General features: G+C 46.5%; 1 protein-coding gene across 4 annotated transcripts in view; it reads left to right on the top strand.

The window, feature by feature from the left end:
• Window positions 1–20,520, top strand: part of dap3 (death associated protein 3) — a 37,725-nt gene extending 17,205 nt beyond the window's left edge. For all 4 annotated transcript variants that reach the window (XM_072282457.1, XM_072282426.1, XM_072282437.1 and 1 more), the window contains 9 exons: window positions 1,465–1,573; window positions 2,836–2,928; window positions 3,994–4,124; window positions 5,390–5,470; window positions 6,097–6,255; window positions 15,292–15,351; window positions 18,199–18,288; window positions 19,385–19,502; window positions 20,005–20,520. In XM_072282457.1, the coding sequence (XP_072138558.1) occupies window positions 1,465–1,573; window positions 2,836–2,928; window positions 3,994–4,124; window positions 5,390–5,470; window positions 6,097–6,255; window positions 15,292–15,351; window positions 18,199–18,288; window positions 19,385–19,502; window positions 20,005–20,090 (927 nt within the window). In that variant the 3' untranslated portion in view covers window positions 20,091–20,520. The remainder of the gene's footprint in view (window positions 1–1,464; window positions 1,574–2,835; window positions 2,929–3,993; window positions 4,125–5,389; window positions 5,471–6,096; window positions 6,256–15,291; window positions 15,352–18,198; window positions 18,289–19,384; window positions 19,503–20,004) is intronic.
• Window positions 20,521–25,205: the final 4,685 nt, after the last annotated feature.

Raw genomic sequence — 25,205 nt, 5'->3', positions numbered from 1 at the left:
AAAGTCACATTGCATTTCAATTAGTCCACACTCAGTTCTGGTCGCCCTATTACAGGAAGGATGTGGAAGCTCTGGGGAGGGTGCAGAAGAGATTCACCAGGATGCTGCCTAGATTAGAGGTTATTAGCTGTAAGGAAAGATTGGACAAGCTTGGGCTGTTTTCTCCAGTGGGTCAGAGGGTGAAGGGGGTGACCTGACAGACTGAATAGGAGTAAAAATGACCATCTAGAGCTTAGCAGTGGGCAAAGGTTTCGTATTCCACTGGAGAGAAGCAACTGTCCATCACCTTGCACCCCTTCTCAGTCCACTGATCACCTCAGGCTCCAGTCTCTACTCTCCCCATCTCCTTATATTGACCCCTGTCATCTCTCCATTCTCAGTCCTGATGTGGAATCCCAACCAAAACATTGAAAATGTCTTCCCCTCTTCCTCCCCACCATCTCCCCATAGATACTGCTCAATCTGCAGAGTTCCTCCAGCTGATAGCTTGTTGCTCCAGATTCCTCAGTGTCTTGTGTCTCCGCCTGCCAATTCAGTTCAGTGGACCTTCTCTGACCTGTTTCCAGCACGTTAACATCTTTCCTCAATTAGGAAGACCGACACTGTGTACACACAAAACAGTGGAGGAACTCAACAAGTCAGCTGTCATCTATGGAGAGAAATCAACAGTTGTTTTGGGCCAAGACCCTTCTTCAGGACTGGAAAAGAAGGGGGCAAAAAGGCCAGAATAAGGTGGGGGGGGTGGAAAAAAGCACAAGCTGGCAGGTGATGGATGAAATTCCAACCTGATGGCATGAACAGCTATTTCTCTAATTAACAGTAATTACTCTTCTTCTTCCCCTGCCTCCCCCCCCCCCCCCAATATTTAACATTCTCCATTCTGGATCCCCTCTCACCCCTTCTCTTCAGCAGCCTATCACCTCCCTCTTAACCTTTCTCCCATGATCCACTCTTTCCTCCAATTAGATTCCTTCTTCAACCCTTTACTTCTTCCACCTATCTCCTTCCAGCTTCTTCGTCTCTCCTCCCCACCAGCCACAGCCTCAGAATACAAACACGTCCCTTTAGGACAGAGATGAGGAGAAATTTCTTTAGCCAAGGGGTGGTGAATCTGCAGAATTCATTGCCGCAGGTGGCTGTGGAGGCCAAGTCACTGGGTATATTTACAGCAGAGATTGATAGGTTCTTTATTAGTCAGGGCATCAAAGGTTGCGGGGAGAGAACATCAGAACGGAGTTAAAAGAGAGAAAAATCAGCCATGATCAAATGGTGGAGCAGACTTGTTGAGCTGAATAGCCTAATTCTGGTCCTAAATACGATCCTAACTACTATTGCATTTGCGTACTAACCTTCTGTGTTTCATGCAGCAGGTCTGCCAAATCCCAGTGCCTTAGAGCTCTGCATTCTCTCACTGTGTTTCACAAATTCTTGCCAAGTTTCATCCCGTATTTTGTCCTGTTTCAGATCCGGACGTTCGGGGAGGCGTGCATCATGGTTCGGAGGCCAGGCCTGGAGCTTGTTGGTTACCTGAAGGCTGCCAACTATTCACACCCAGTTGTTCGTTATGTCATCTGTATCCTTGCTGCTGATAGTATCCAGCGGGGAGCCTGCCAGGGTGAATAGGCTCATCCTGCTGGGGTTACCTGATGGAGTTCTGGGATAGGTGCACCCTGTCGGAGTTGGGTGATGGAATTCTGGGATGGGCGCTCGAGTATTGCCCCCTCGTCCGTGTTGACACTTGAGCCCATGGTTAAACCTGGAGTGACTCTGGCACCTTGATGCCTTCTGTGAGGGAAAGAGGCTGAGTGGGCTCCTGTGGTGGCCGGCCCCCAGCTGAGTAAGCGCAGCAGGCACCCCGCAGAGGGCAAGGGCTTCATTTTCCACTTGAGGGAAACAGAGCCAGAGCTGTAGGGAGAAGTTGGACACACTCAGACTTTATTCCATAAGCATAGGAGACTGAGCGGTGATCTTACAGAGGTATTTAAAACTACGATGGGCAAAGTTCAAAAGTTCATTACCAAAGAACATATCTGTCACCATATACTACCCTGAGATTCATTTTCTTGCAGGCATTCACAGTAGATACAAAGAAACAATAGAATCAGTGAAAAACTACACACAATGACAAAATATGACAAATCGTACAAATACAAGTAAAAGAAAACAAAATAGTAAATAATACTGAGGAGATGAGTTGTGGAGTCCTTGAAAGAGAGTCCATAAGTTGTGGAATCAGTTCAGTGTTGAGGTGTGTGAGGTTATCCACGCTGGTTCATGAGTCTGATGGTTACCTGAACCTGGTGGCGTGAGAACTAAGGCTCCTGTACCTCCTTTCCGATAGCGGCAGTGAGAAGGGAGCTTGGCCTGTATGGTGAATGCAGGGTTGGGGAATCAAGAACTAGAGGGCATAGGTTTAAGATGACGGGGGGGGGGGGGGAAGATTTAATAAGATTTTTTTTTGCACCAAAGGTGATATCCATGTGGAATAAGCTGCTCGAGGAAGTGATTGAGGCAAGGACAATAGCAATTTTTTAAAAGGCAACACACAAAATTCTGGAGGAGCTTAGCAGGTTACGCAGCGTCTTTGGAGAGGAATAAGCAGTTAGACAAGTACTTGGATTGGAAAGGTTTAAAAGGTTATGGGCCAAACACTGGCAAGTGGGACTCGCAGTGCGGAGCACCTTGGTCAGCATGGGCTAGTGGGGCTGAAAGGCCTTCTCCATGTTGTACGTATTGCTCAGTGACTCCTCAATTATTCCTTTTCCTGCCAAAATCCATTCCACAGCTAACTCATAACATCACCCCTACTCATTCCTTAACACCCTGCTACCCTAGACAGTGAGAAGGGGTGTGGTAAAACGCTCACCCTGTGCAATGCAGTCCAGTACTGTGCTAAACGGGACTGGTTAATCCTCCACATACCAAATGGTAAGCATGTGCGTTTTTTCCTCGTCCTGTCTGAACTTGCAGAGCGGTGCTCTCTCAAAGCTGGAGTCTATGGAGTCTGGAGCAACATTCAATAATTTGCTGGAGCAACTCCACGGGTTGAGTTGCATCCATGGAGGTAGGGGAGGAAGAGCTGCCAATGATTTGGGTCAGGATTAGGGTCAAACAGCATCTGTGGTGGTGGGACAAAGGGACTGTTGATGATTTGGGTTTATGGGGTCAAGCATCTTCTGTGGGAGTGGGGGGTAAGGAATCGTTGATGAGCCAGTTCAGGATTAGGGTTTGGATCCAGTTGTTAGATTTCGACCTGAAGTATAAACAGTTTATTCCCTTACAGATGATGCTCGACCCACCGAGTTCCTCCAGCAGATTGCTTGTTGCTTTAAAAAAGTTGGGCTTACTGACATGATTTAAAGGAGTCGATGCAGGTAGAGGAGACGGAAGTGTGGAAAGGAGGAGTGTTTGGGGGTGTGGTCTAGGAACGAGACTGGCCGAACTCAAAGTCTAGAACAGAAAAGCAAAGACATTTCAGGTTGGTGAGTGTATATTTACTTGGAGGAAAGAATAGGGGGATGTCCGAGATAAGTTTTTACAGAGTGGTGGATACGTGGAATGCACTGCCTAGGGTGGTGGTAGAGGCAGATACATTAGGGATGTCTTCGAGATTCTTAGATAGGCACGTGGATGAAAGAAAAATGGAGGGCTACGTGGTAGGGAAGGGTCAGATTGATCTTGGAGTAGGTTAAAGGATGGACACAACATTGTAAGCTGAAGGTTCTATACTGTACCATTCTATGCACTTCAAGTTTATTTGTCACGTGTGAATCAAATCATATACTGAAATGCATTGTTTGTGTTACTTCGTTTCTCTGCTGTGATAGACATTGGGATGTAATTGGTTGTAGTCCGGTATGTGTTTCATTGTGTATCCAGGGATACTATGTAAAGGAGCAGGGAGTTTTTCCCACTGTTACTGGCAACACTTTTTGCATTTATTTCCTTTGTATGGGTGTGTTACACACCATTGACCTTGTTTTCCTGCTGCAGCCTATTTGTGGGTCAAACATTGCAAGGAGCTGATGCCTTCAACCTACAACGAAGCTCGCTTTGACCAGCCCCTCGAAGCCTCCACCTGGCTCAAGAACTTCCGCATCACCAACGAGCGATTTCTGGCTCAGGTCAGCGGGTCCATGGGGTGGGAAGTGGCCAGCGATACTTGTGCCGGGCTCAAGAACAGCTTCTACCCCGCTGTTATACGACTGTTGAACGGTCCCCTTCTACAATAAGGTGGACGCTTGCCCTCACATCTATCTCACGTGGCCCTTGCACATCATCGTTTGCCCGCACTACACTTTCTCTGTAGATGTTACACTTTATTCTGTATTCTGTTGTAGTTTACCTTGTTCTGGATACATCAATGCACTGTGTCATGACTTGAGCTGCGTGAGCGATATGCATGACAAGCTTTTCACTCTACCTTGGTACAAATGACAATACTAAACCATAAGGTACTATTTAAGAGTAAATGTGGGCCATTCAGCTCATCGAATCTGCTCCACCATTTGATTGTGGCTGATTTATTTTTCTCTTTCAACTCTGTTCTCTCAACTTCTCCCTTAAACTTTGACGTCCTTACTAATTAATACCTATCAACCTCTACTTTAAATGTACCCAATGACTTGGCCTCTACAGCCGTCTGTGACAATGAATTCCACAGATTCACCACCCTCTGGCTAAAGAAATTTCTCCTCATCTCTGTTCGAAAGGGACATCCTTCTATTCTGAAGTTTTGCCCTCTGAAGCTTCTCCCACTATTGGAAACATCCTATACATATCCACTCTATCTAGGCCTTCAGTGAGATCCCACCCCGCCCCACCCCACCATTCCTCTAAACTCCAGAACTCCCAAGTCCAGACCCAAATCTTTCAGAAGCTTTTCATATGTTAACCCTTTTATTACCGGGATTACTCTCATAAACCTCCTGTGGACTATCTCCAGTGCTAGCATACTCTTTCTTAGATATACTTTATTGTCACCAAACAGTTGATACTAGAACATACATTCATCACAGCGATATTTGATTCTGCGCTTCCCGCTCCCTGGATTACAAATCAATAGTAAATATTAAAAATTTAAATTATAAATCATAAATAGAAAATAGAAAAATGGAAAGTAAGGTAGTGCAAAAAAAACCAAGAGGCAGGTCCGGATATTTGGAGGATACGGCCCAGATCTGGGTCAGGATATGGGGCCCAAAACTGCAAACGATACGCCAAATGCAATATGACTAATATCTTATAAAGCCTAGGAAAAGCTTGATGAAAAATGGGAGCTGATAATTGTTTACCCTTGCAGTTTGAGGACAAGGATCCCAAGCAATTTTCTGGATGCAAGTTTGTTGTGAATGTGCAGCACTAACACCGCCTTATTTGTTGCAAATAGCTAAAAACCCAGCAGAGGTACACTTGGAGCAAGCGGGAGGCCACCGAGGAAGGGCGACCCTTGGGAGAAGTGGTGGACCAGGTGAGGCATCACCCCGCATTACCAGATCTGCCAAATGAGGCTGTCATTGTGGAACAACGTACTGTCCGGTCTTTGGGCTTCCCTCTAAGCTAAGATGAGAGGAGCTAGGTTAGGGGCCAATCTCAGAAGTAATTTTTTTACACTGCGAGTAGGGAGGCGGTGGCACAAAAGCGTAGCAGTCAGCATAATACTTTCCAGCACCAGTAATCAGTGACCGGAATTCAATTCCTGCCTTTGTCTGCAAGGAGTTTGTACTTTTTTCCCCTGTGACTATGCTGGTGTCCTCTCACATTCCAAAGACGTACAAGTTAAGGTTTGTAAGTTATGGGCATGCTATGTGGATCCTGAAGAGTGCCGACAATCGCAGGCTGCCTCCAGCACATCCTCAGACTGTGTTGGACATTGATGCAAATGATGCACTTCGCTGTACATGTCGATGTCAGCATGAAGGCCTGTATAGTTGTGGCAGCGATCAAGGGCACCACTGGAGGGTGAACTCCTGTAAAGGAGATGTCCCTCCCTCTGAAGAGGAGAGGGTGTGTTGGGGGGGGGTGGAGGGAGGTGGAGTGAGGACCAGTCCAAGTCTGAAATGAGCTTGGCTCATGTTTCTCTCTTCCCACCCTCAGGGTATCACACGAGTGAAGAATGCCAGTGACGTGGTGGGTGTCCTGTTCAAAGAGCTGAAGTCGCAATGTTTACCCGACACTTATCAGATGCTGGTGGCAGTGGATGGGGTCAATGCTCTGTGGGGACCCACCACTATGAAGAAGGAGGACAAAAGTCAGGTATTTCTGATTTGATCACTCATCACACACTCTCTGAGGCAGTCAGGAGCACATCTTCAGTAGTCAAGTCCTGGTATGAGACCACTGACACCAGGCAGACCACCTTTGAAGAGTATTGATAATGGCTGGAGACACTCATCTGCTCAGAAGATGGCAATGACAAATGACTTCTGTAGAAAAATTTGCCAAGAGTAGTCATGGTTATGGAAAAATCATGACCGTCCACATCACATGACACACTAGATAATGAACAAACTCATTGGATATGGTCAGATGTTGAGGTTAGTTGCTCCAATGACTGTTACCTGGCCCTGCTGCAAGTGTAAAATTCCAAATCTCTTCCTACTGACTGTTACTGTACAAAATTCCAATGGACCAAATCCCTTTCCACTGTCATTGTACGAAATTTCAGTTGGCCAAATCCCTTTCCACTGACTTCCATTATACTAAATCCCAATGGATGAAATCACTTTCCACTGTCATTGTACAAAATTCCAATGGACAAAGCTCCTTCTCACTGACTGCCACTCTACAAAATCCCACTGCAGCAAAGTCCTTCCCACAGAATCCATGTGGATCAAACTTTCATCCAACCCCCATACTCCTTTGCAGTACCACCTGCTATTTAACGTGGCAAACAATGAGTTCAGCCAAGCCCATTGAAAGTTAACTTGGTGTAAACTTTGTCTCCACGGATGCTACCTGACTTGCTGGATAACCCCAATGTCGTTTTTTTTTTCATCTCAGTTTCTCACTGTCTCCAGTTACTGATTATCCACTGAGAAAGGCGCCGGTCTGGTTAGGAAGTTAAACTGAAATGTCGCTAGGGTTTTATTGATGGATAGTGTGTACAAAATATGTTGCCTTTTAGTCAAAGGTTCACAAAAATGATTCCAGAATTGAACAGCTTGTCATGTGAGGAGTATTTGATGGCTCTGGGCCAATACTCACTGGAACTCAGAAGAATTGGGGTGGATCTCATGGAAACCTATTGAATGTTGAAAGGCCTCAATGGAGTGGATGTTGAGAGTATTTTTCCTGTGGTGGGAGAGCCTGACCAGAGGACACAGCCTCAGAATATTGGGACATCTATTTAGACCGGAGATAAGGAGGAATTTGTTTAGCTGGAGAGTGGTATACCTGGAATCCGTTGCTACAGATGGCGATGGAGGCCAATTCACTGGATATAGTTAAGACAGAGGTTGATAGATTCTTGATTAGTCAGTGCTTGAAGGGATACGGGGAGAAGGCAAGAGATTGGGGCTGAGAGGGAAATGGATCAGCCATGATGAAACGGCAGAGCCAAATGGCCTATTTCTGCTCCTATATCATATGGCGTTATGTTCTTAATACAAGATTAAGCACTTCAATGTCACAGAAGGTTAGAGATTAGGTCAGGAACCCAGAGCTTGATCGAAAGCATATATTAATGGAGGAAAGAGGAGGGAGGTTGAGAGGTTTTTAATCTGTTAATATTATTTTACGTGCGGTATGTGCTTTGTAGCGTGGTCCTGGGGATCATTGTTCTTTCAGCTGTATACAGGTGTATGATTGGATGACAATAAACTTGAACTTGAGAGAGGAAGGCAAAGCTCAGAACCCAGGTAACTGAAGGCAAATACAATGTCACAGTCTGCTAACCTGCTCCAGCATTTGATGGCATTTAAGAGTCCTGATAAAGTGGCTCAACCCAAAATGTTGACTATTCATCACCCTCCGTAGATGCTACCTGACTCAGTGAGTTACATAAAACGGTAAAGGCCCTTCAGCCCATGATGTTGTGCGGACCTTTTAACCTACTCCAACATCCCTTCCCTCCCACATCGACCCCCATTTTTCTTTCATCCATGTGCCTACCTCTTAAATATCCCTTAACGTCACAGCTGATCTTGTTGTTCAGTCCCACCTTCGGTCACTAACCCTGTATCCTTAAGTTCCTTCTCACCACCATCCTAAATAACTGTCTCCTTGTATTGGGACTGCAACCCCTCCAGCCAGGTGAATCATCAGACTTTGTCCACACCGTTGACCCACTCCTGACCCATCCCCAGCAGATGGTTGTCACTTTGACGGGATTTCTGATGTACCCTGAACTGCCAATAAAGGAACAAGTGTCGTTGGGAAAGGGAGTTGAGCTCAGGGCATTGATCAACACCTCGAATTTTGACGTTGCAGCCATTAGTGAGACTTGGTTGCAGTAGGGGCAGGACTGGCAGCTCAGTAATCCGGGCTTCCATTGTCTTAGACGTGACAGAGCGGGAGCGATTAAAGGGGGAGGGTGGCATTACGAGTCAGGGAAAATATCACAGCAGTGCTCAGTCAGGTCAGACTGGAGAACTTGACTAGTGAGGCGTTATAGGTGCAACTGAGAAATAGTCATAGTCATACTTTATTGATCCAGGGGGAAATTGGTTTTCGTTACAGTTGCACAATAAATAATAAATAGTAATAAAACCATAAATAGTTAAATAGTAATATGTAAATTATGCCAGTAAATTATGAAATAAGTCCAGGACCAGCCTATTGGCTCAGGGTGTCTGACCCTCCAAGGGAGGAGTTGTAAAGTTTGATGGCCACAGGCAGGAATGACTTCCTATGATGCTCTGTGTTGCATCTCGGTGAAATGAGTCTCTGGCTGAATGTACTCCTGTGCCCACCCAGTACATTATGTAGTGGATGGGAGACATTGACCGAGATGGCATGCAGCTTAGACAGCATTCCCTTTTCAGACACCACCGTCAGAGAGTCCAGTTCCATCCCCACAACATCACTGGCCTTACGAATGAGTTTGTTGATTCTGTTGGTGTCTGCCACCCTCAGCCTGCTGCCCCAGCACACAACAGCAAACATGATCGCACTGGCCACCACAGACTCGTAGAACATCCTCATCATTGTCCGGCAGATGTTAAAGGACCTCAGTCTCCTCAGGAAATACAGATGGCTCTGACCCTTCTAGTAGACAGCCTCAGTGTTCTTTGACCAGTCCAGTTTATTGAAATAGAAAGGTTTGACCACATTAATGGGATTATATTATAGACCACCCAACAGTTATAGGGATTTAGAGGAACAAATTTGTAAGGAGACCACAGACTGTTGCAAGAAACATAAGGTTGTTATGATAGGAGATTTTAACTTTTTACATACTAAATGGGAATCCCATACTGTAAACCCAGAACAAGAGGCCACAGTTTAAGAATAAGGGGTAGACCATTTAGAACGGAGTTGAGGAAAAACTTTTTCACACAGAGGGTTGTGGTTCTGTGGAATGCTCTGCCTCAGAAGGCAGTGGAGGCCAATTCTCTGGATTCTTTCAAAAAAGAGTTAGATAGAGCTCTTAAAGGTAGTGGAGTGAAGGGATATGGGGAGAAGGCAGGAAAAGGGTACTGATTGTGGATGATCAGCCATGATCACAGTGAATGGTGGTGCTGGTTCAAAGGGCTGAATGGCCTACTCCTGCACCTATTGCCTATTGACTAGATGGGATAATGTTTGTCAAATGTGTTCAGGAAAGTGTCCTTCATCATTGCACAGAAGTCCCAACAAGAAAGAATGTGATACTGCTATTAGGGAATGAGTCTGGGCAGGTGACAGAAGTTTGTGTAGGGGAACACTTTGCACCCAGTGACTGCAATGCCATTAGTTTCAAAGTAAATAAGCAAAAAGATAGGTCTGGTCCGCAGGTTGAGACTCTAAGTTGGAGAAAGGACAATTTTGATGTTATCAGAAATGACCTGGCAAGTGTGGATTGGGACAGGCTGTTTTCTGGCAAAGGTACACTTAGAAAGTGGGAGGTCTTGGGCTGGCTGGTGGCGCAGTGACATCGGCACTGGACGCTCCTGGGTTCGAAACCAGTCGGGGCCGCTCCCGAGTACGCTTTCCATCCGTGCCGAGATTGCAACTCAACCTCGTAAAATAAAGGGACAATACATTGAAAATGTCTGTGTGAGGAGTGGCACGCCACACTGTCAGTCGGTGTCTCTCTCTCTCTCTCTCTATCTCTCTCTATATCTCTATCTCTCTCTCTCTCTCTCTCTATCTCTCTCTATATCTCTATCTCTCTCTCTCTATCTCTCTCTCTCTATCTCTCTCTCTATCTCTCTCTCTCTCATTCCGCACCTTGTAAAAACCATGAAAAAGACGTCATCACAGACTGGCACGCATGCAGGCACACGCCACAAAAAAAAAAGTGGAAGGTCTTCAAAAATGAAATTTTGAGAATACAAAGCTTGTACGTGCCTGCCAGATAGCAAGTGTAGGGAACGCTGTTTTTCAAGAGCTATTGAGGCCTTGGTTCAGAGCAAACAGGAGATGCATAGCAGGTATAGGCAAGAAAGAACATATGAGGTGCTTATGGACTGTAAGCAATGCATTTAAGAAATAAATTAGTAAGTTACTCTAGCAGACAGGGTGAAGGAGTATCCTAAGGGATTCAACAGATATGTTAAGAGCAAAAGGATTGTAAGGGATAAAATTGGTCCACTGGAAGACCAGAATGAAAATCCATGTGTAGAGCAAAACAGATGGGGGAGATCTTAAAAACATTCTTTGTAGCTGCATTTACTCAAGAGACAGATACAGAGTCTATAGAAGTGAGACAAAGCAGCATCAACTTCATGGACCCTGTACAAATTACAGAGGAGGAGGTGTTCGCCACCCTGAGCCAAATCAGGGTGAATAAATCCCCAGGGCCTGACAAGGTGTTCTCTCGGACCCTACGGAAGGCAGGTGCAGAAATTTCCAGAGCCCCTAGCGGAGATATTTTAAATACTTTAGTGACAGGAGAGGTGCCAGAGGATTGGAGGATGGCCAATGTTCCACTGTTTAAAAAAAGGCACTTAAAAATAAACCAGCGAATGCTGTCCGCATGGATTTTAGTTAGGCATTTGACAAAGTCCCGCATGGGAGGCTGGTCAAAAAGGTTCAGTCGCTTGGCATCAGGTTGAGGTAGTAATTGGATTAGACATTGGTCTTTGAGGGAGAAGCCAGAGAGCGGTAGCAGAGGGCTATGGTGGTATGATGCAGGGATCAGTCCTGGATCCTTTGCTCTTTGTAATCTATAGCAATGATCTGGATGATGTGGCTAATCGGATCAGCGGATTTGTAGCTGACACCAAGATTTGCAGTGCAGTGGGAAGTGAGGAAGGCTGTTGTGGCTTGCAGGGGGATCTGTATCAGCTGGAACAATAGGCTGGAAAATGGCAGATGGAATTTAATGCTGGCAGGTGCAATGTGCTGCACTTTGGTAGGACCAACCAGGGTAGATCTTACACAGTGAACAGTAGGACACTGAGGAGTGTGGTAGAGCATAGGGACCTGAGATTACAGGTCCATAATTCATTGAAAGTGATATATAGGGTCATAAAGAAAGCTCTTAGCTTCTGGTATCTCTCCCCCACTTTTCCTTCGCTACATCAACGACTGCATTGGCGCTGCTTCCTGCACGCATGCTGAGCTCGTTGACTTTATTAACTTTGCCTCCAACTTTCACCCTGCCCTCAAGTTTACCTGGTCCATTTCTGACACCTCCCTCCCCTTTCTAGATCTTTCTGTCTCAATCTCTGGAGACAACTTATCCACTGATGTCTACTATAAGCCTACTGACTCTCACAGCTATCTGGACTATTCCTCTTCTCACCCTGTCTCTTGCAAAAATGCCATCCCCTTCTCGCAATTCCTCCGTCTCCGCCACATCTGCTGTCAGGATGAGACTTTTCGTTCCAGGACGAGGGTTAAAGAAAGGGGCTTCCCTTCCTCCACCATCAACTCTGCTCTCAAACGCATCTCCCCCATTTCACGCACATCTGCTCTCACAAATCTTCCCGCCACCCCACTAGGAATTAGGGTTCCCCTGGTCCTCACCTACCACCCCACCAGCCTCCGGGTCCAACATATTATTCTCCGTAACTTCTGCCACCTCCAACAGGATCCCACCACTAAGCACATCTTTCCCTCCCCCCTCTCTCTGCTTTCTGCAGGGATTGCTCCCTACGTGACTCCCTTGTCCATTCGTACCCCCCCATCCCTCCCCACTGATCTCCCTCCTGGCACTTATCCTTGTAAGCGGAACAAGTGCTACACATGCCCTTACACTTCCTCCCTCACCACCATTCAGGGCCCCAGACAGTCCTTCCAGGTGAGGCGATACTTCACCTGTGAGTCGGCTGGGGTGATATACGGCATCCGGTGCTCCCGATGTGGCCTTTTATATATTGGAGAGACCCGACGCAGACTGGGAGACCTCTTTGCTGAACACCTACACTCTGTCCACCAGAGAAAGCAGGATCTCCCAGTGGCCACACATTTTAATTCCACATCCCATTACCATTCTATCCACGGCCTCTTCTACTGTAAAGATGAAGCCACACTCAGGTTGGAGGAACAACACCTTATATTCCGTCTGGGTAGCCTCCAACTTGTTGGCATGAACATTGACTTCTCTAACTTCCGCTAATGCCCCACCTCTCCCTCGTACTCCATCCGTTACTTATTTTTATACACACATTCTTTCTCTCACTGTCCTTTTTCTCCCTCTGTCCCTCTGACTATACCCCTTGCCCATCCTCTGGGTCCCCCCCCCCCCATCTTTCTCCCTGGGCCTCCTGTCCCATGATCCTCTCATATCCCTTTTGCCAATCACCTGTCCAGCTCTTGGCTCCATCCCTCCCGCTCCTGTCTTCTCCTATCATTTTGGATCTCCCCCTCCCCCTCCCACTTTCAAATCTCTTACTATCTCTTCCTTCGGTTAGTCCTGACGAAGGGTCTCGGCCTGAAACGTCGACTGTACCTCTTCCTAGAGATGCTGCCTGGCCTGCTGCGTTCACCAGCAACTTTGATGTGTATTTCTTGGCATATTGGCCGTCATTAATCAATGTTTTAAATAAAGGAGATGGGATGTTATGTGAAGTCGTATAATACGTTAGTGACGCCTAATTTGGAGAAGTGTGTGCAGTTTTGGTCACCTACCTACAGGAAAGATGCAAGCAAGATTTAGAGAATACAGAGAAAATTTACAAGGATGTTGCCTGGTCTGTCTGGTGGACCTGAATTATAAGGAAGGATTGAATAGGTAAAGACTGTATTCTTTAGAACATAGAAGATTGAGAGGAGATTTGATAGAAGTATAGAAAATTATGAGGGGTATGGATAGGATAAATGCAAGCAGGCTTTTTCCAGTGAGGTTGGGTGGGACTACAACCAGAGGTCATGGTTAAAGGTGAAAAGTTTAAAGGGAACATAAGGGGAACCTTCTTCACTCGAGGGTTGTGAGAGTCTGAAATGAATTGCTAGCACAAGTGGTGCATGCGAGCTCGATTTCAACGTTAAAGTAGGAGTTTTGATAGGTACATGGATAGTACAGGTATGATAGGTATGGTCTCTGTGCAGGTCGATGGGAGTAGGCAGTTTAAGTTGTTTGGCATGGGCTAGATGGGCCGAAGGGCCTGTTTCTGTGCAGTACTTTTGACTGTGACCCTGCAAGTGCTACACAACTGGTGATACAAAGATAGATGAAAGGGTAGGTTGTGTTGAGGAAGTATGGAGTCTGCAGAAGGACTTGGACAGATTAAGGGGAATGGGCAAAGAAATGGCAGATCAGAATCATGTTTAATATGACCAGCATATGTTGTGAAATTTGCTATTTTGTGGCAACAAATCAGTAATCAATCCACCTCTGTCCAAATATTTATAATAGCTGATACCTTATAATAATAAAAACTGTAAATTACAGTAAGTATAAATAAAAATATAAATTGGATAGGAAAATGCTGAGGTGGTGTTCATGGGTTCATTGTCCATTCAGAAATCTGTTGGTGGAGGGGAAGAAGCTGTTCCTGAAACGTTGAGTGTGGGTCTTCAGGCTCCTGTATGAGGTAGTAATTGGTAGCAATGAGAGGAGGGCATGTCCTGGGTGATGGAATACAGCATAGGTATGTGTATGAGCGTGCACTTTGGTAGAAGGAATAAAAGTATGGACTATTTACTAAACCAAGCTTCTACAGTGGTTTGTGCAACGCTATTACAGCTCAGGGTGTGGAAATTCGGAGTTCAAACCTGGCGTCCTCTGTATGTCCTTCCCGTTGAATATGTGGGTTTTCCCCAGGTGCTCTAGTTTCCTCCCACAGTCTAAAGACATACCAGGTAAGTTCATTCGTCATTGTAAATTGTCCTGTGATTAGGCTACGGTTAAATTAGGGTTGTCTGGGTTGCTGACGTGGCAATGCTTCAAAGGGCCTGCTAAATAAATAAACAGGGGGCAATCTTAGAAATTGAAGGTATGAAGGCACTTGGAGTCTTCAGTGCAGGATTCCCTAAAGGTTAACTTGCAAGTTGAGTTGGTGGTAAGGAAAGCAAATGCAATGTCATTTTGAGAGGACTTAAATATAAGAGCGAGGATGTGATGCTGAGGCATTATAAACCATTGGTCAGATTGCACTTGGAGTATTGTGAGTAGTTTTGGGCTCCTTATCTAAGAAAGGATGTGCTGGCATTGGAGAGGGTCCATAAAACGTTTTCAAGAATGATCCCAGGAATGAAAGGGTTAACATGTTAGTATTTGATGGTTTTGGGCCTGTGCTTGCTGGAGTTTAGAAGAATGAGAGGGATCTCATTAAAACCAACCAAATATTGCAAGGCCCAGATAGAGTGGATGCAGAGAAGATATTTCCAATAGTGGAAGTCTGGGACCAGAGGGCACAGCCTCAAATTAGATGGATATATCTTGAGAACAGATGAGGAGGAATTTCTTTAGCCACGGGGGTAGTGAATCTGGAATTTATTGCCATCTGTAGGCCAAATCGTTGGGTATATTTAAAATGGAGGTTGATAGGTTCTTTGTTAGTAAGGGTGTCAAAGGCTACAGGGAGAAGTCAGAAAAATGGATTTGAGAGAGAAAATAAATTAGCTGTGATGAAATACAGTGCAGATTCGATGGGCCAAATGGCCTAACTTGCTCAAAGAAGAAAAAGTAGCACACTGCAGGAAACAAAAGGAATTCTCCTGGTAAGTTGAGTTTCTGTTGAACATCTGCCTCTCTTGCAGGTACTTTCGTCTGAACTTACCCTGATCCACAACTTGAGGAAGCTGCTGTCCAATGATTGGGTAAGATGTGTTCAGGAAGAATTATGATATGGTGTGATTACCCTGGCACGTCCTGGTTTGGGGACAGGGACTTCTGCCTGTGCCTTGACTGTTCCATGTTGCAGCCTCTGTGAGCAATAGCAGTTGTATTTCATCCTTGAGATTAAAGATTTGTTTTATTTGTCATATGTACACCGAAACATACAATGAAATGCATAAGTGACCAACATAGTCCGAGGATTTTATTAAGCAGCCCACAAATCGGATGATCTTGAACAGAATTCGCACCGCCATTGACCCTAAGCTAAGATTCAATCAGAATGGTTTTCGGCAGAAGTGCACAACAGTAATGCAAATACTTGCTCTCCATAGGATCATTGAGGAAGTCAAGAAGAACAACCTACCAGCCGTGCTTACTTACATCGATTTTCGCAAAGCTTTTGACTCCATTCACCGAGGTAAAATGCTGAAGGTCCTGAAACTTACAGAGTGCCAGGTCGTCTACTGGGAGCAATAGAGTCCAGCTATACCAAAACCATGGCGAAAGTTTTATCACCAGATGGAGAAACAGCAGTATTCGAGCTCCTAGCTGGTGTGCTGCAAGGAGACTCTGGCACCCTACATCTTTATAATCGTCCTTGATTACGCTCTGCGTCAAGCTACCAAAGATCATGACAAGCTCGGTTTTACCATAAAACCAGGGCGAACCAAAAGGGTCAGACCAGTTACACTCACAGATCTCGATTTTGCAGATGACATAGTCCTGCTCTCTGACCAGATGGAGGAAGCACAGCAGCTACTGACAAAAGTGGAAATTGAGTGCAATAAAGTTAGTCTTCACCTAAACGCTAAAAAGACAAGAGTACATGGTGTTTAACTGCGACGAAGGTACTCTCAAGACCGTAGAGAAGGATACCATTAAGAAAGTCTTTGACTACAAGTACCTCGGGTCAAGAATGATGAGTTTGGAGAAGGACATAAAGATATGGAAGGCGCTGGCGTGGAGGGCTATGAACGACATGAAGGAAATCTGGAAGTCGAACCTGACCAGAGGGCTTAAAAAGAGGATCTTCATAGCGATCATAGAGTCCATTCTCAGGTACGGATGTGAGACGTGGACACTCACCAAGACAATGCGAAAGTCTCTAGATGGTTGATATACACGAATGCTCCGGATGTCTCCTGATGTGAGTTGGCAACAGCACATGATGAACGTCGAGCTCTATAACAACCTACCGATGCTCACCACTAAAATCGAGACGAGAAGACTGCAACTAGCAGGGCACTGTCTACGCCACCCCGAGCTACCTGCCAGCCTAGTCATCATATGGGACCCCAAGCATGGGAGGATGAACCCTGGGCGCCCTCCCAAGACTATGGTCAACACGCTCCTAGAAGACAGCGGCGCGGCTAATGTAGATGAACTGAACACACTGATGAGGGAGAAGTGGAGAGTCCGTCATCGTGCCCGACGCCGGCCCCATAGGCCTGAGTCAACGTAGTAGTAGTAGTAGCCCACAAAAGTCACCATGTTTCTAGCGCCAGCATAGTATACCCACAACTTACTAACCCTAACCTGTACAGCAAGGAAACCAGAGCCCCTGGAAGAAACCCACACGGTCACAGCGACAACATACAAACTCAATACAGACAGTGGCAGGAATTGAGCCCTGTTCATTGGCACTGCAGACATTTACGCTGCCATTCTGTCCCATTGACAAGACAGCCCTCTGCCCGGGACGAGCCGCAACTGATTGTCCTACAGGAGACCAGCCCTTCCCACTGTCAACTGGCTGTTGTCCTCTGACTTCTTGCCTCTTACCCAATCATTGCAAAGGAACGAGCACGCCTTGACTTATATTTCGGAGGATAGAGCACAGCACCCAATATGCTGGTGGGGGTTTTTCTGTATGAGAGGTAAAATATCCCCAAGGCTGATCTTTCTCCCTCGACCTTTGGACCTGTGACAAGCTGCCAGATCTTCAGATTTGTTGATTGGTAACCCTCACCAATGTGCCATTGAAAACATCTGGATGCATCACATCTTGGTACGGCCACTGCTCTGCCTGTGACCACAAGTAACTGCTGAGAATTAAGAACACAGCTCAGTCCATCAGAGAAACCTCTGTGGGCTCCTTATACACTTCCCACTGCCTCAGGGAAAGCAATGAGTATGATTAAGGTCCTCTCCTGCCATAGGCGTGCACCATATGGCACCAGTGTAGCACTGAGCCAATGGAATGAGGGGGGACCCACGTGCTCACGGGCAGAATGTACAAACTCCTTACAGAGAGTGGCACGAAGTGTCACCACGTAGCAACACTTGCACAATCCTCACTGATTTGATTTGATACAAATGATACATTTCACTGTATATTTCGATGTGCTTGTTGTGGCCCGTGACCCGATCTTACAGCTAACACTGTAAAAGAGTTGAACTAACCACTACACCACCTTGCTGGGAGATCATCTTTTAAAGCAAGGTCCATTCAGGAGTCTGATAACAGTTGGATTCAACCCAATGGTTCATGTTCTCAACCTTTCGCATCTTCTGCCGGACGGGAGAGAGTAAAGAAAATGACCATGTGGGAGGAGGTTCCCGGTTACTTTGCAGGTTTACTAAGGCGGTGCGGAGTATAGGCGGAATCAGTGGGGGAAGCTTGGCTTCTGTGATGGACAGGGCTGCCTCAACAACTCCGCAAATTCTTGCAACCTCAGGCAGAGCAGTTACCTTACCAAGTTTTGCCATGGCGCATCTGTAAAGATTGGTAACATGCACCCACCTTCCATTTGTCTGTTATGCACCTGATGCTCTGCTTGTCCAGCCCACCCCTGGGGATCTGTGCGATAATGACCTTTGTTCTGCAGGCTGGCGGAGCCGTGGTTACGACCCTGACCCAGACCGGAGCGCTGGGAGCCTCTCAGCTGTCCCACCTGCCCCACGAGCTGCTGAGGAAGGTGAGTCACAGCGAGGTGTCGGTCCACAAAGGCAGCTGTTGAGAAGGCTTCAGGAGATACAAAAGACTGCAGATGCTGAAATCTGGAGAAACACACTGCATTTGAGAGACTCAGCAAGTTCAGTCAGAGGATGAGATGAATGAATGAGACTTCAGTCCAGATAAAGGGTATCAACCAAAAACATTGACTGGCTGTGTCCTTCCACGGATGCTGCCTGACTCTCGAAGTTCTTCCACCGCTTTAAAACATAAAACATCACAGCACAGTATAACTCTTAATATTAATCAAACTCTTCCCTCCTACATAGCCCTCCATTTTTTTAATCATAGGAGACTCTCGTATTCCCTTAATGTTTCTGCCTCTACCTCCACTTCAGCACATTTACCAATCTGTGAAGGAAGAAAAATGATCTCTGACATCTCTATAATTTCATCCAATCACTTTAAGATTATGCCCCCTCATATTAGCCACTTCCCCCCTGGGAGGGGGGGGGGTCTCTGGCATCTGCTCTGTCTGTGCCTCTCTTTTTATACACCTCTAACAAGTCACCTTTCATCATCCTCTGATCCAGAGAGGAACAGCCCTAGCTCGCTCAACCTGCCCTCATGACATGCTCTCTAATCCAGGCAGCATCCTAGTAAATCTCCTCTGCACCCTGTCTAAAGATTCTACATCCTGTCAAGGTGAGGGTGACTAGAAATGAACACAACGTTCCAAGTGTGGTGAAACCAGGAGACAGAGCTGCAACATTACCTCATGGCTCTCGTATTCAATCCTCCAAATAATGAAGGCCAACACACCACACATCTTCTTACCCACCCTACTTCCTTGCAGTATCTAGAATGGGTCTGTCTCTATATAACACCGGGATACAGGACTGGTGGGGATGGGTCTGTCACTATAACACCGGGGTACTGTACCAGTAGGGATGGGTCTGTCGCTGACAATATCCAATGGGATATTCAATGATTGTGCTGTGAGTTAATGGAATTGAGTTGTTGTGCCACCTCCCTGTTTATCAACTGGTCCCATGAACGCAATTCTGATGAAGTGCACTGAAGGATTATGTTCATCTGTTTGTGTTGCCCTCTCTCAGGATGGCTTTGATGCCCTGGACCCTTTTATTCCGATTCAAGTGACGAAATACAGCCAGAAAGAGTTTGAGAGCTGCTACCAGTACTACATTGACCGCAAGTGGATTCAACATGAGAAAGGTAATTGCTTGGCCACTGGTACTGAGAACACCCCATAACCCGTCACTTCCCCTTCATCAGCTGCTCACACTTTGTCCACGACAGTTGCAGAGCTCTGTGTTATTCCCCTTCCTCCGTCTGTCCACTCCTAATTCTGTGACAGGGTTCATCAGCCTTCTTGGCCCTCTTCCAGACGCCCTCCCTTCTCTTCCCCAGCCCCCCTCACATACCTCCCACCACGATCTTAGTCTTCGTTTTCTCTCCTCTCTGTCTCACTCCTCATCTCTTGACCCTTTGCCCTCCCTCTCTCACTACCCTCCCCCCTTCTCTCATTGATTCAAATCCCTTTGTGAGGCTGCCTTACTCTGCTGGTCCCACCCTTATGTTACACGGGGGATTTGGTCCCACTTCTGAAGAGTCTCTAACACATCGCTGTCTGCAGTGGGGAGATGAAGTTCAGATCCTCTTCTCTCACCCCTCGATGGCATGACTAACCACTCTCTCTCTCTGTCTGTCTCCACAGCTCTCACGGAAGAGGGTAAGCAGGAGCTGATCTTCCTCAGCAACTACAACCCAGGCGCCTTTGACAGGATCTGCGGCCCCCTCTGAGTGCTGGCACCGCCCTTCGCGTCAGCTCTGCGCTGAGCTCTTCATCCAACACCAACCCCCCCCACCCCCAAGCTGAATGGAAGACATTGTGAATGGACACCCCGAGTCCAACACATTTTGCTCCAGGCAAACACGGTGCCAATCTCTCTGACATAAGGTCATGTTTCTGCTTTTCAAGTGAGTGCCTGTGTGCTTGAGCACTGTCCTCAGTCTGTGTCTCAAGGCGAGGTAGGCTGGGGAAATTCTGCATCAAGTCCGACAGAATACAAAGCAATCGAGAGCACAATCCAAGTCAAAAATGGAGGGGGGGAGGAACATCGAACTGCTAATTCAGCCACCTACTCCAGCAATCTGAAATTTGTGTTTTCTGTCTGTACTGGAAGATGTGGATATTTTTAATGAGCATTGATCATTAAAACAGCAGATTTAACTGTCCTGTCTTAACGTGTGTCTCCCTATGAAGAGATTTGCACCGTAACACTGGGGTACAGTACTGGTGTGAACGAATCTGTCACTTTATAACACTGGGAGGGTCAGGTCTGTTGTACAGTACTGGTGGGGATGAATCTGTCACTGTGTAACACCAGGAAATGGTACTGGTGGGGACAAATCTGTGGCTGTGTAACATCGGGGTACAGTACTGGTGGGGATGGATCTGTAGCTGGAGGACACTGGGGGACCATACCAGTGGGGCTAGGTCTGTCACTGAAGGACGCTGGGGGACTGTACCAGTGGGGTTGGGTCTGACACAGTACCGGTGGGGATGGTTCTGTCACTGTCTAACACTGGGGTACAGTACTGGTGGGGACGGGTCTGTCACTGTATAACACTGGGGTACGGTACCGGTTGGGACAGGTCTGTCACTGTATAACACCGGGGTACGGTACCAGTGGGGACGGGTCTGTCACTATAATACTGGGGTACAGTACCGGTGGGGATACGTCTGTCTCTGTATAACGTGGGTACAGTACCGGTGGGGACAGTTCTGTCACTGTATAACACCAGGGTACGGTACCGGTGGGGACAGGTCTGTCGCTGTATAACACTGGGGCACGGTACCGGTGGGGACTGGTCTGTCGCTGTATAACACCAGGGTACAATACCCATGGTGATGGGTCTGGCACTGTACGACACTGGGGTATAATACCGATAGGGACGAGTCTGTCACAGTATAACACCAGGGTACGGAGCTGGTGGGGATGGGTCTGGTGCTGTATGATACTGTGGTACGGTACCGGTGGGGACGGGTCTGTCACTGTATAACACCGGGGTACAGTACTGGTGGGGACAAGTCTGTCACTGTATAACACCGGGGTACAGTACTGGTGGGGACGGGTCTGTCACTGTATAACACCGGGGTACAGTACTGGTGGGGACGGGTCTGTCACTGTATAACACCGGGGTACAGTACTGGTGGGGACGGGTCTGTCACTGTATAACACCGGGGTACAGTACTGGTGGGGACGGGTCTGTCACTGTATAACACCGGGGTACAGTACTGGTGGGGATGGGTCTGTCACTGTATAATACTGGTACAGTACCAGTAGGGATGGGTCTGTCACTGTATAACACCAGGGTATGGTACTGGTGGGGATGGGTCTGTCACTGTATAATACTGGTACAGTACCAATGGGGACAGGTCTGTCACTGTATAACACTGGGGTACAGTACCGGTGGGGATGGGTCTGTCACTGTATAATACTGGTACAGTACCAATGGGGACAGGTCTGTCACTGTATAACACCGGGGTACAGTACCGGTGGGGATGGGTCTGTCACTGTATAACACTGGGGTACAGTACCAATGGGGACAGGTCTGTCACTGTATAACACTGGGGTACAGTACCGGTGGGGATGGGTCTGTCACTGTATAACACTGGGGTACAGTAACAGTGGGGATGGGTCTGTCACTGTATAACACTGGGGTACGGTACCAGTGGGGATGGGTCTGTCACTGTATAACACCAGGGTATGGTACTGGTGGGGACGGGTCTGTCACTGTATTACTTTGGTGTATGGTACTGGTGGGGGTGGTGATGGAGCTGACTGAGTCTACAACTTCCTTTGATCCTGTGCATTGTAGGCTCCATACCAGGCGGTGATACAACCAGTCAGAATGCTCTCCACAGTACATCTGTAGAGAGTAGATGTAGACATCTGTACTGCTGGAGTCTTTGGTGACAAGCTGAATCTCCTCAAACTCCTTATGAGGTATAGCTACCGTCATGCCTTCTTCACAATTGCAGCAATATGTTGGGCCCAGGATACAGTACTGTGCAAAAATCTAGGTACATATATATAGCTAGGATGCCTAAGACTTTTGCATAGTACTGCAGTAATTTTATATATTGCACTATACTATTGCTCCAAAAAATAACAAAATTTCATGACGTGAGTGATTATAAATCTGATTCTGATAATCTTCTGATTCTTGACTAATCTTCTGGAATTTTTCGAGGATGTAACTATGAAAATGGACAAGGGAGAGCCAGTGGATGTAGTGTACCTGGACTTTCAGAAAGCCTTTGATAAAGTCCCACAATAGGAGATTAGTGGGCAAAATTAGGGCACATGGTATTGGGGGCAGAGTACTGACATGGATTGAAAATTGGCTGGCTGACAGGAAACAGAGTAGCGATTAACGGGTCCCTTTCGGAATGGCAGGTGGTGACCAGTGGGGTACCACAGGGTTCAGTGCTGGGACCGCAGCTGTTTACAATATACATTAATGCTTTAGATGAAGGGATTAAAAGTACCATTAGCAAATTTGCAGATGACACAAAGCTGGGTGGCAGTGTGAAATGTAAGGAGGATGTTATGAGAATGCAGGGTGACTTGGACAGGCTGGGTGAGTGGGCAGATGTATGGCAGATGCAGTTTAATGTGGATAAATGTGAGGTTATCCACTTTGGTGGTAAGAACAGGAAGGCAGATTATTATCTAAATAGAGTCAAGTTAGGAAAAGGGGAAGTACAACAAGATCTAGGTGTTCTTGTACATCAGTCACTGAAACTAAGCATGCAGGTACAGCAGGCAGTGAAGAAAGCTAATGGCATGCTGGCCTTCATAACACGGGGAATTGAGTATAGGAACAAAGAGGTCCTTCTGCAATTGTACAGGGCCCTGGTGAGACCACACCTGGAGTATTGTGTACAGTTTTGGTCTCCAAATTTGAGGAAGGACATTCTTGCTATTGAGGGAGTGCAGCGTAGGTTCACAAGGTTAATTCCCGGGATGGCAGGACTGTCATATGTCGAAAGATTGGAGCGACTGGGCTTGTATACACTGGAATTTAGAAGGATGAGAGGGGATCTGATTGAAACATATAAGATTATTAAGGGATTGGACACGCTGGAGGCAGGAAGCATGTTCCGCTGATGGGTGATTCCAGAACCAGAGACCACAGTTTAAGAATAAGGGGTAGGCCATTTAGAACGGAGTTGAGGAAAAACTTTTTCACCCAGACAGTGGTGGATATATGGAATGCTCTGCCCCAGAAGACAGTGGAGGCCAAGTCTCTGGATGCTTTCAAAAAAGAAATGGATAGAGCTCTTAAAGATAGCGGAATCAAAGGTTATGGGGCTAAGGCAGGAACTGGATACTGATTGTGGATGATCAGCCATGATCACAGTGAATGGTGGTGCTGACTCAAAGGGCTGAATGGCCTACTCCTGCACCTATTGTCTATTGACGTGGGTCTCTATTGTGGACTGAGAGTGGGAAGGGGGCAGGGAGAGGAGAATCATGGTTGGGAAAAGGTGAAGGTAGAGAGGACGGAGTAGGAAGCAGCAGAGAGACATTCTGTAATGATCAATAAACCAATTGCTTGGAATCAAGTGACATTGCCGGGTGCCAACCTCCACCCCAGCACTCCTCTGCCAACTGTCCCACACCTCTTCTTCAGTGCTTCACCCTCACCATTCCCAACATTGTTTGCTCCATCCAGATTTACAAACACACTCTCTGCTCCATATTAACAAATACAGTACTGTGCAAAAGTATTAGACAGCCTGGTTATATATAAATATATGTGCCCAAGGCTCTTGCGCAGTACTGTCGATCTTCAGAGATGTTGACACCCAGTAACTTGAAACTGTTTACCCTTTCCACTGCTGATGAGGACTGGTGTGTGTTTCTTGACTTTCCCTTCGTAAAGTCCTCAATCAATTCCGTGGTCTTACTGATGTTGACTTTGAGGTTGTTCCAGTCAACTATATCACTCCTGTGTGCCTCCTCCTCACCACCTTAGATTCTGTTAATAACAGTTGTGTTATTGGCAAGTTTATAGATGGAGTTTGGGTTGGCCTGAGCCACACAGTCATGAGTAGAGAGTAGGGCAGTGGGCTAAGCACACACCCTTGAGCTATGCCTGTGTTGATGGTTAGCAAGGAGGTTTTATCACATCCACTCTGTAATGATGAATTTGAAACAAAAATGAGAGAAGAGAAATGACTGTGTTAGTTGTCTTCACTGGCTGAAGTGTCTCTGAATTTGTAGTCTAGTGTGTGAGAGATTTTTTTCAGCCATTTTAAATATGTCTGAAACTCATCAGCCAAGGGGGCCCTGGATTTTCTGTCACAGATGCAATCCCTTTGGCTCAGCAATTCCATGCAGGCCACAGTGTCCACTCCCCAGGTCACCAAGTCTTTAGTGAAGCTGAATTTGTTGTATATACTGAGCTTGTTGTATCTGTGGGAAGAACCTGTCAGTGTTTTGGGTAGTAAGCTCTGCTCAGAATAAGGCTGTAGATGGAGGCATGTCAACAAGAATCGGGTAGGTAAAAACGAGGAGGATTGCCTTCAATCCTACTGAAAGATGGCATAGGTTTCAAGAGCATACTTTTGAAAAATCCATATGCAGGAATCTGCAGATGCTGGAATCTGGAGCAACACACAAGATGCTGAAGACATGCACTGGATCAGACAGCATCTATGAAGGAGAGGCATGGATAGGCCTGACCCAAAATTGGCCGTTCATTTTCCTCCACAGATGTCACCTGCACTGCTGAGTTCCTGTAGCACCAACTGTGTTGATATTTTTTGATGGTTTGTTACTAATGTGGACATGATCTCATAGTAGAGTTTTTAATGTGAAAGGGGATCGGAGGAAACTTTTT

The sequence above is a fragment of the Mobula birostris genome, chromosome 2 (genome assembly GCF_030028105.1).
Source record: "Mobula birostris isolate sMobBir1 chromosome 2, sMobBir1.hap1, whole genome shotgun sequence".
NCBI classification, from domain to species: domain Eukaryota; kingdom Metazoa; phylum Chordata; class Chondrichthyes; order Myliobatiformes; family Myliobatidae; genus Mobula; species Mobula birostris.
This window is presented reverse-complemented; position numbering and strand designations above follow the sequence as displayed.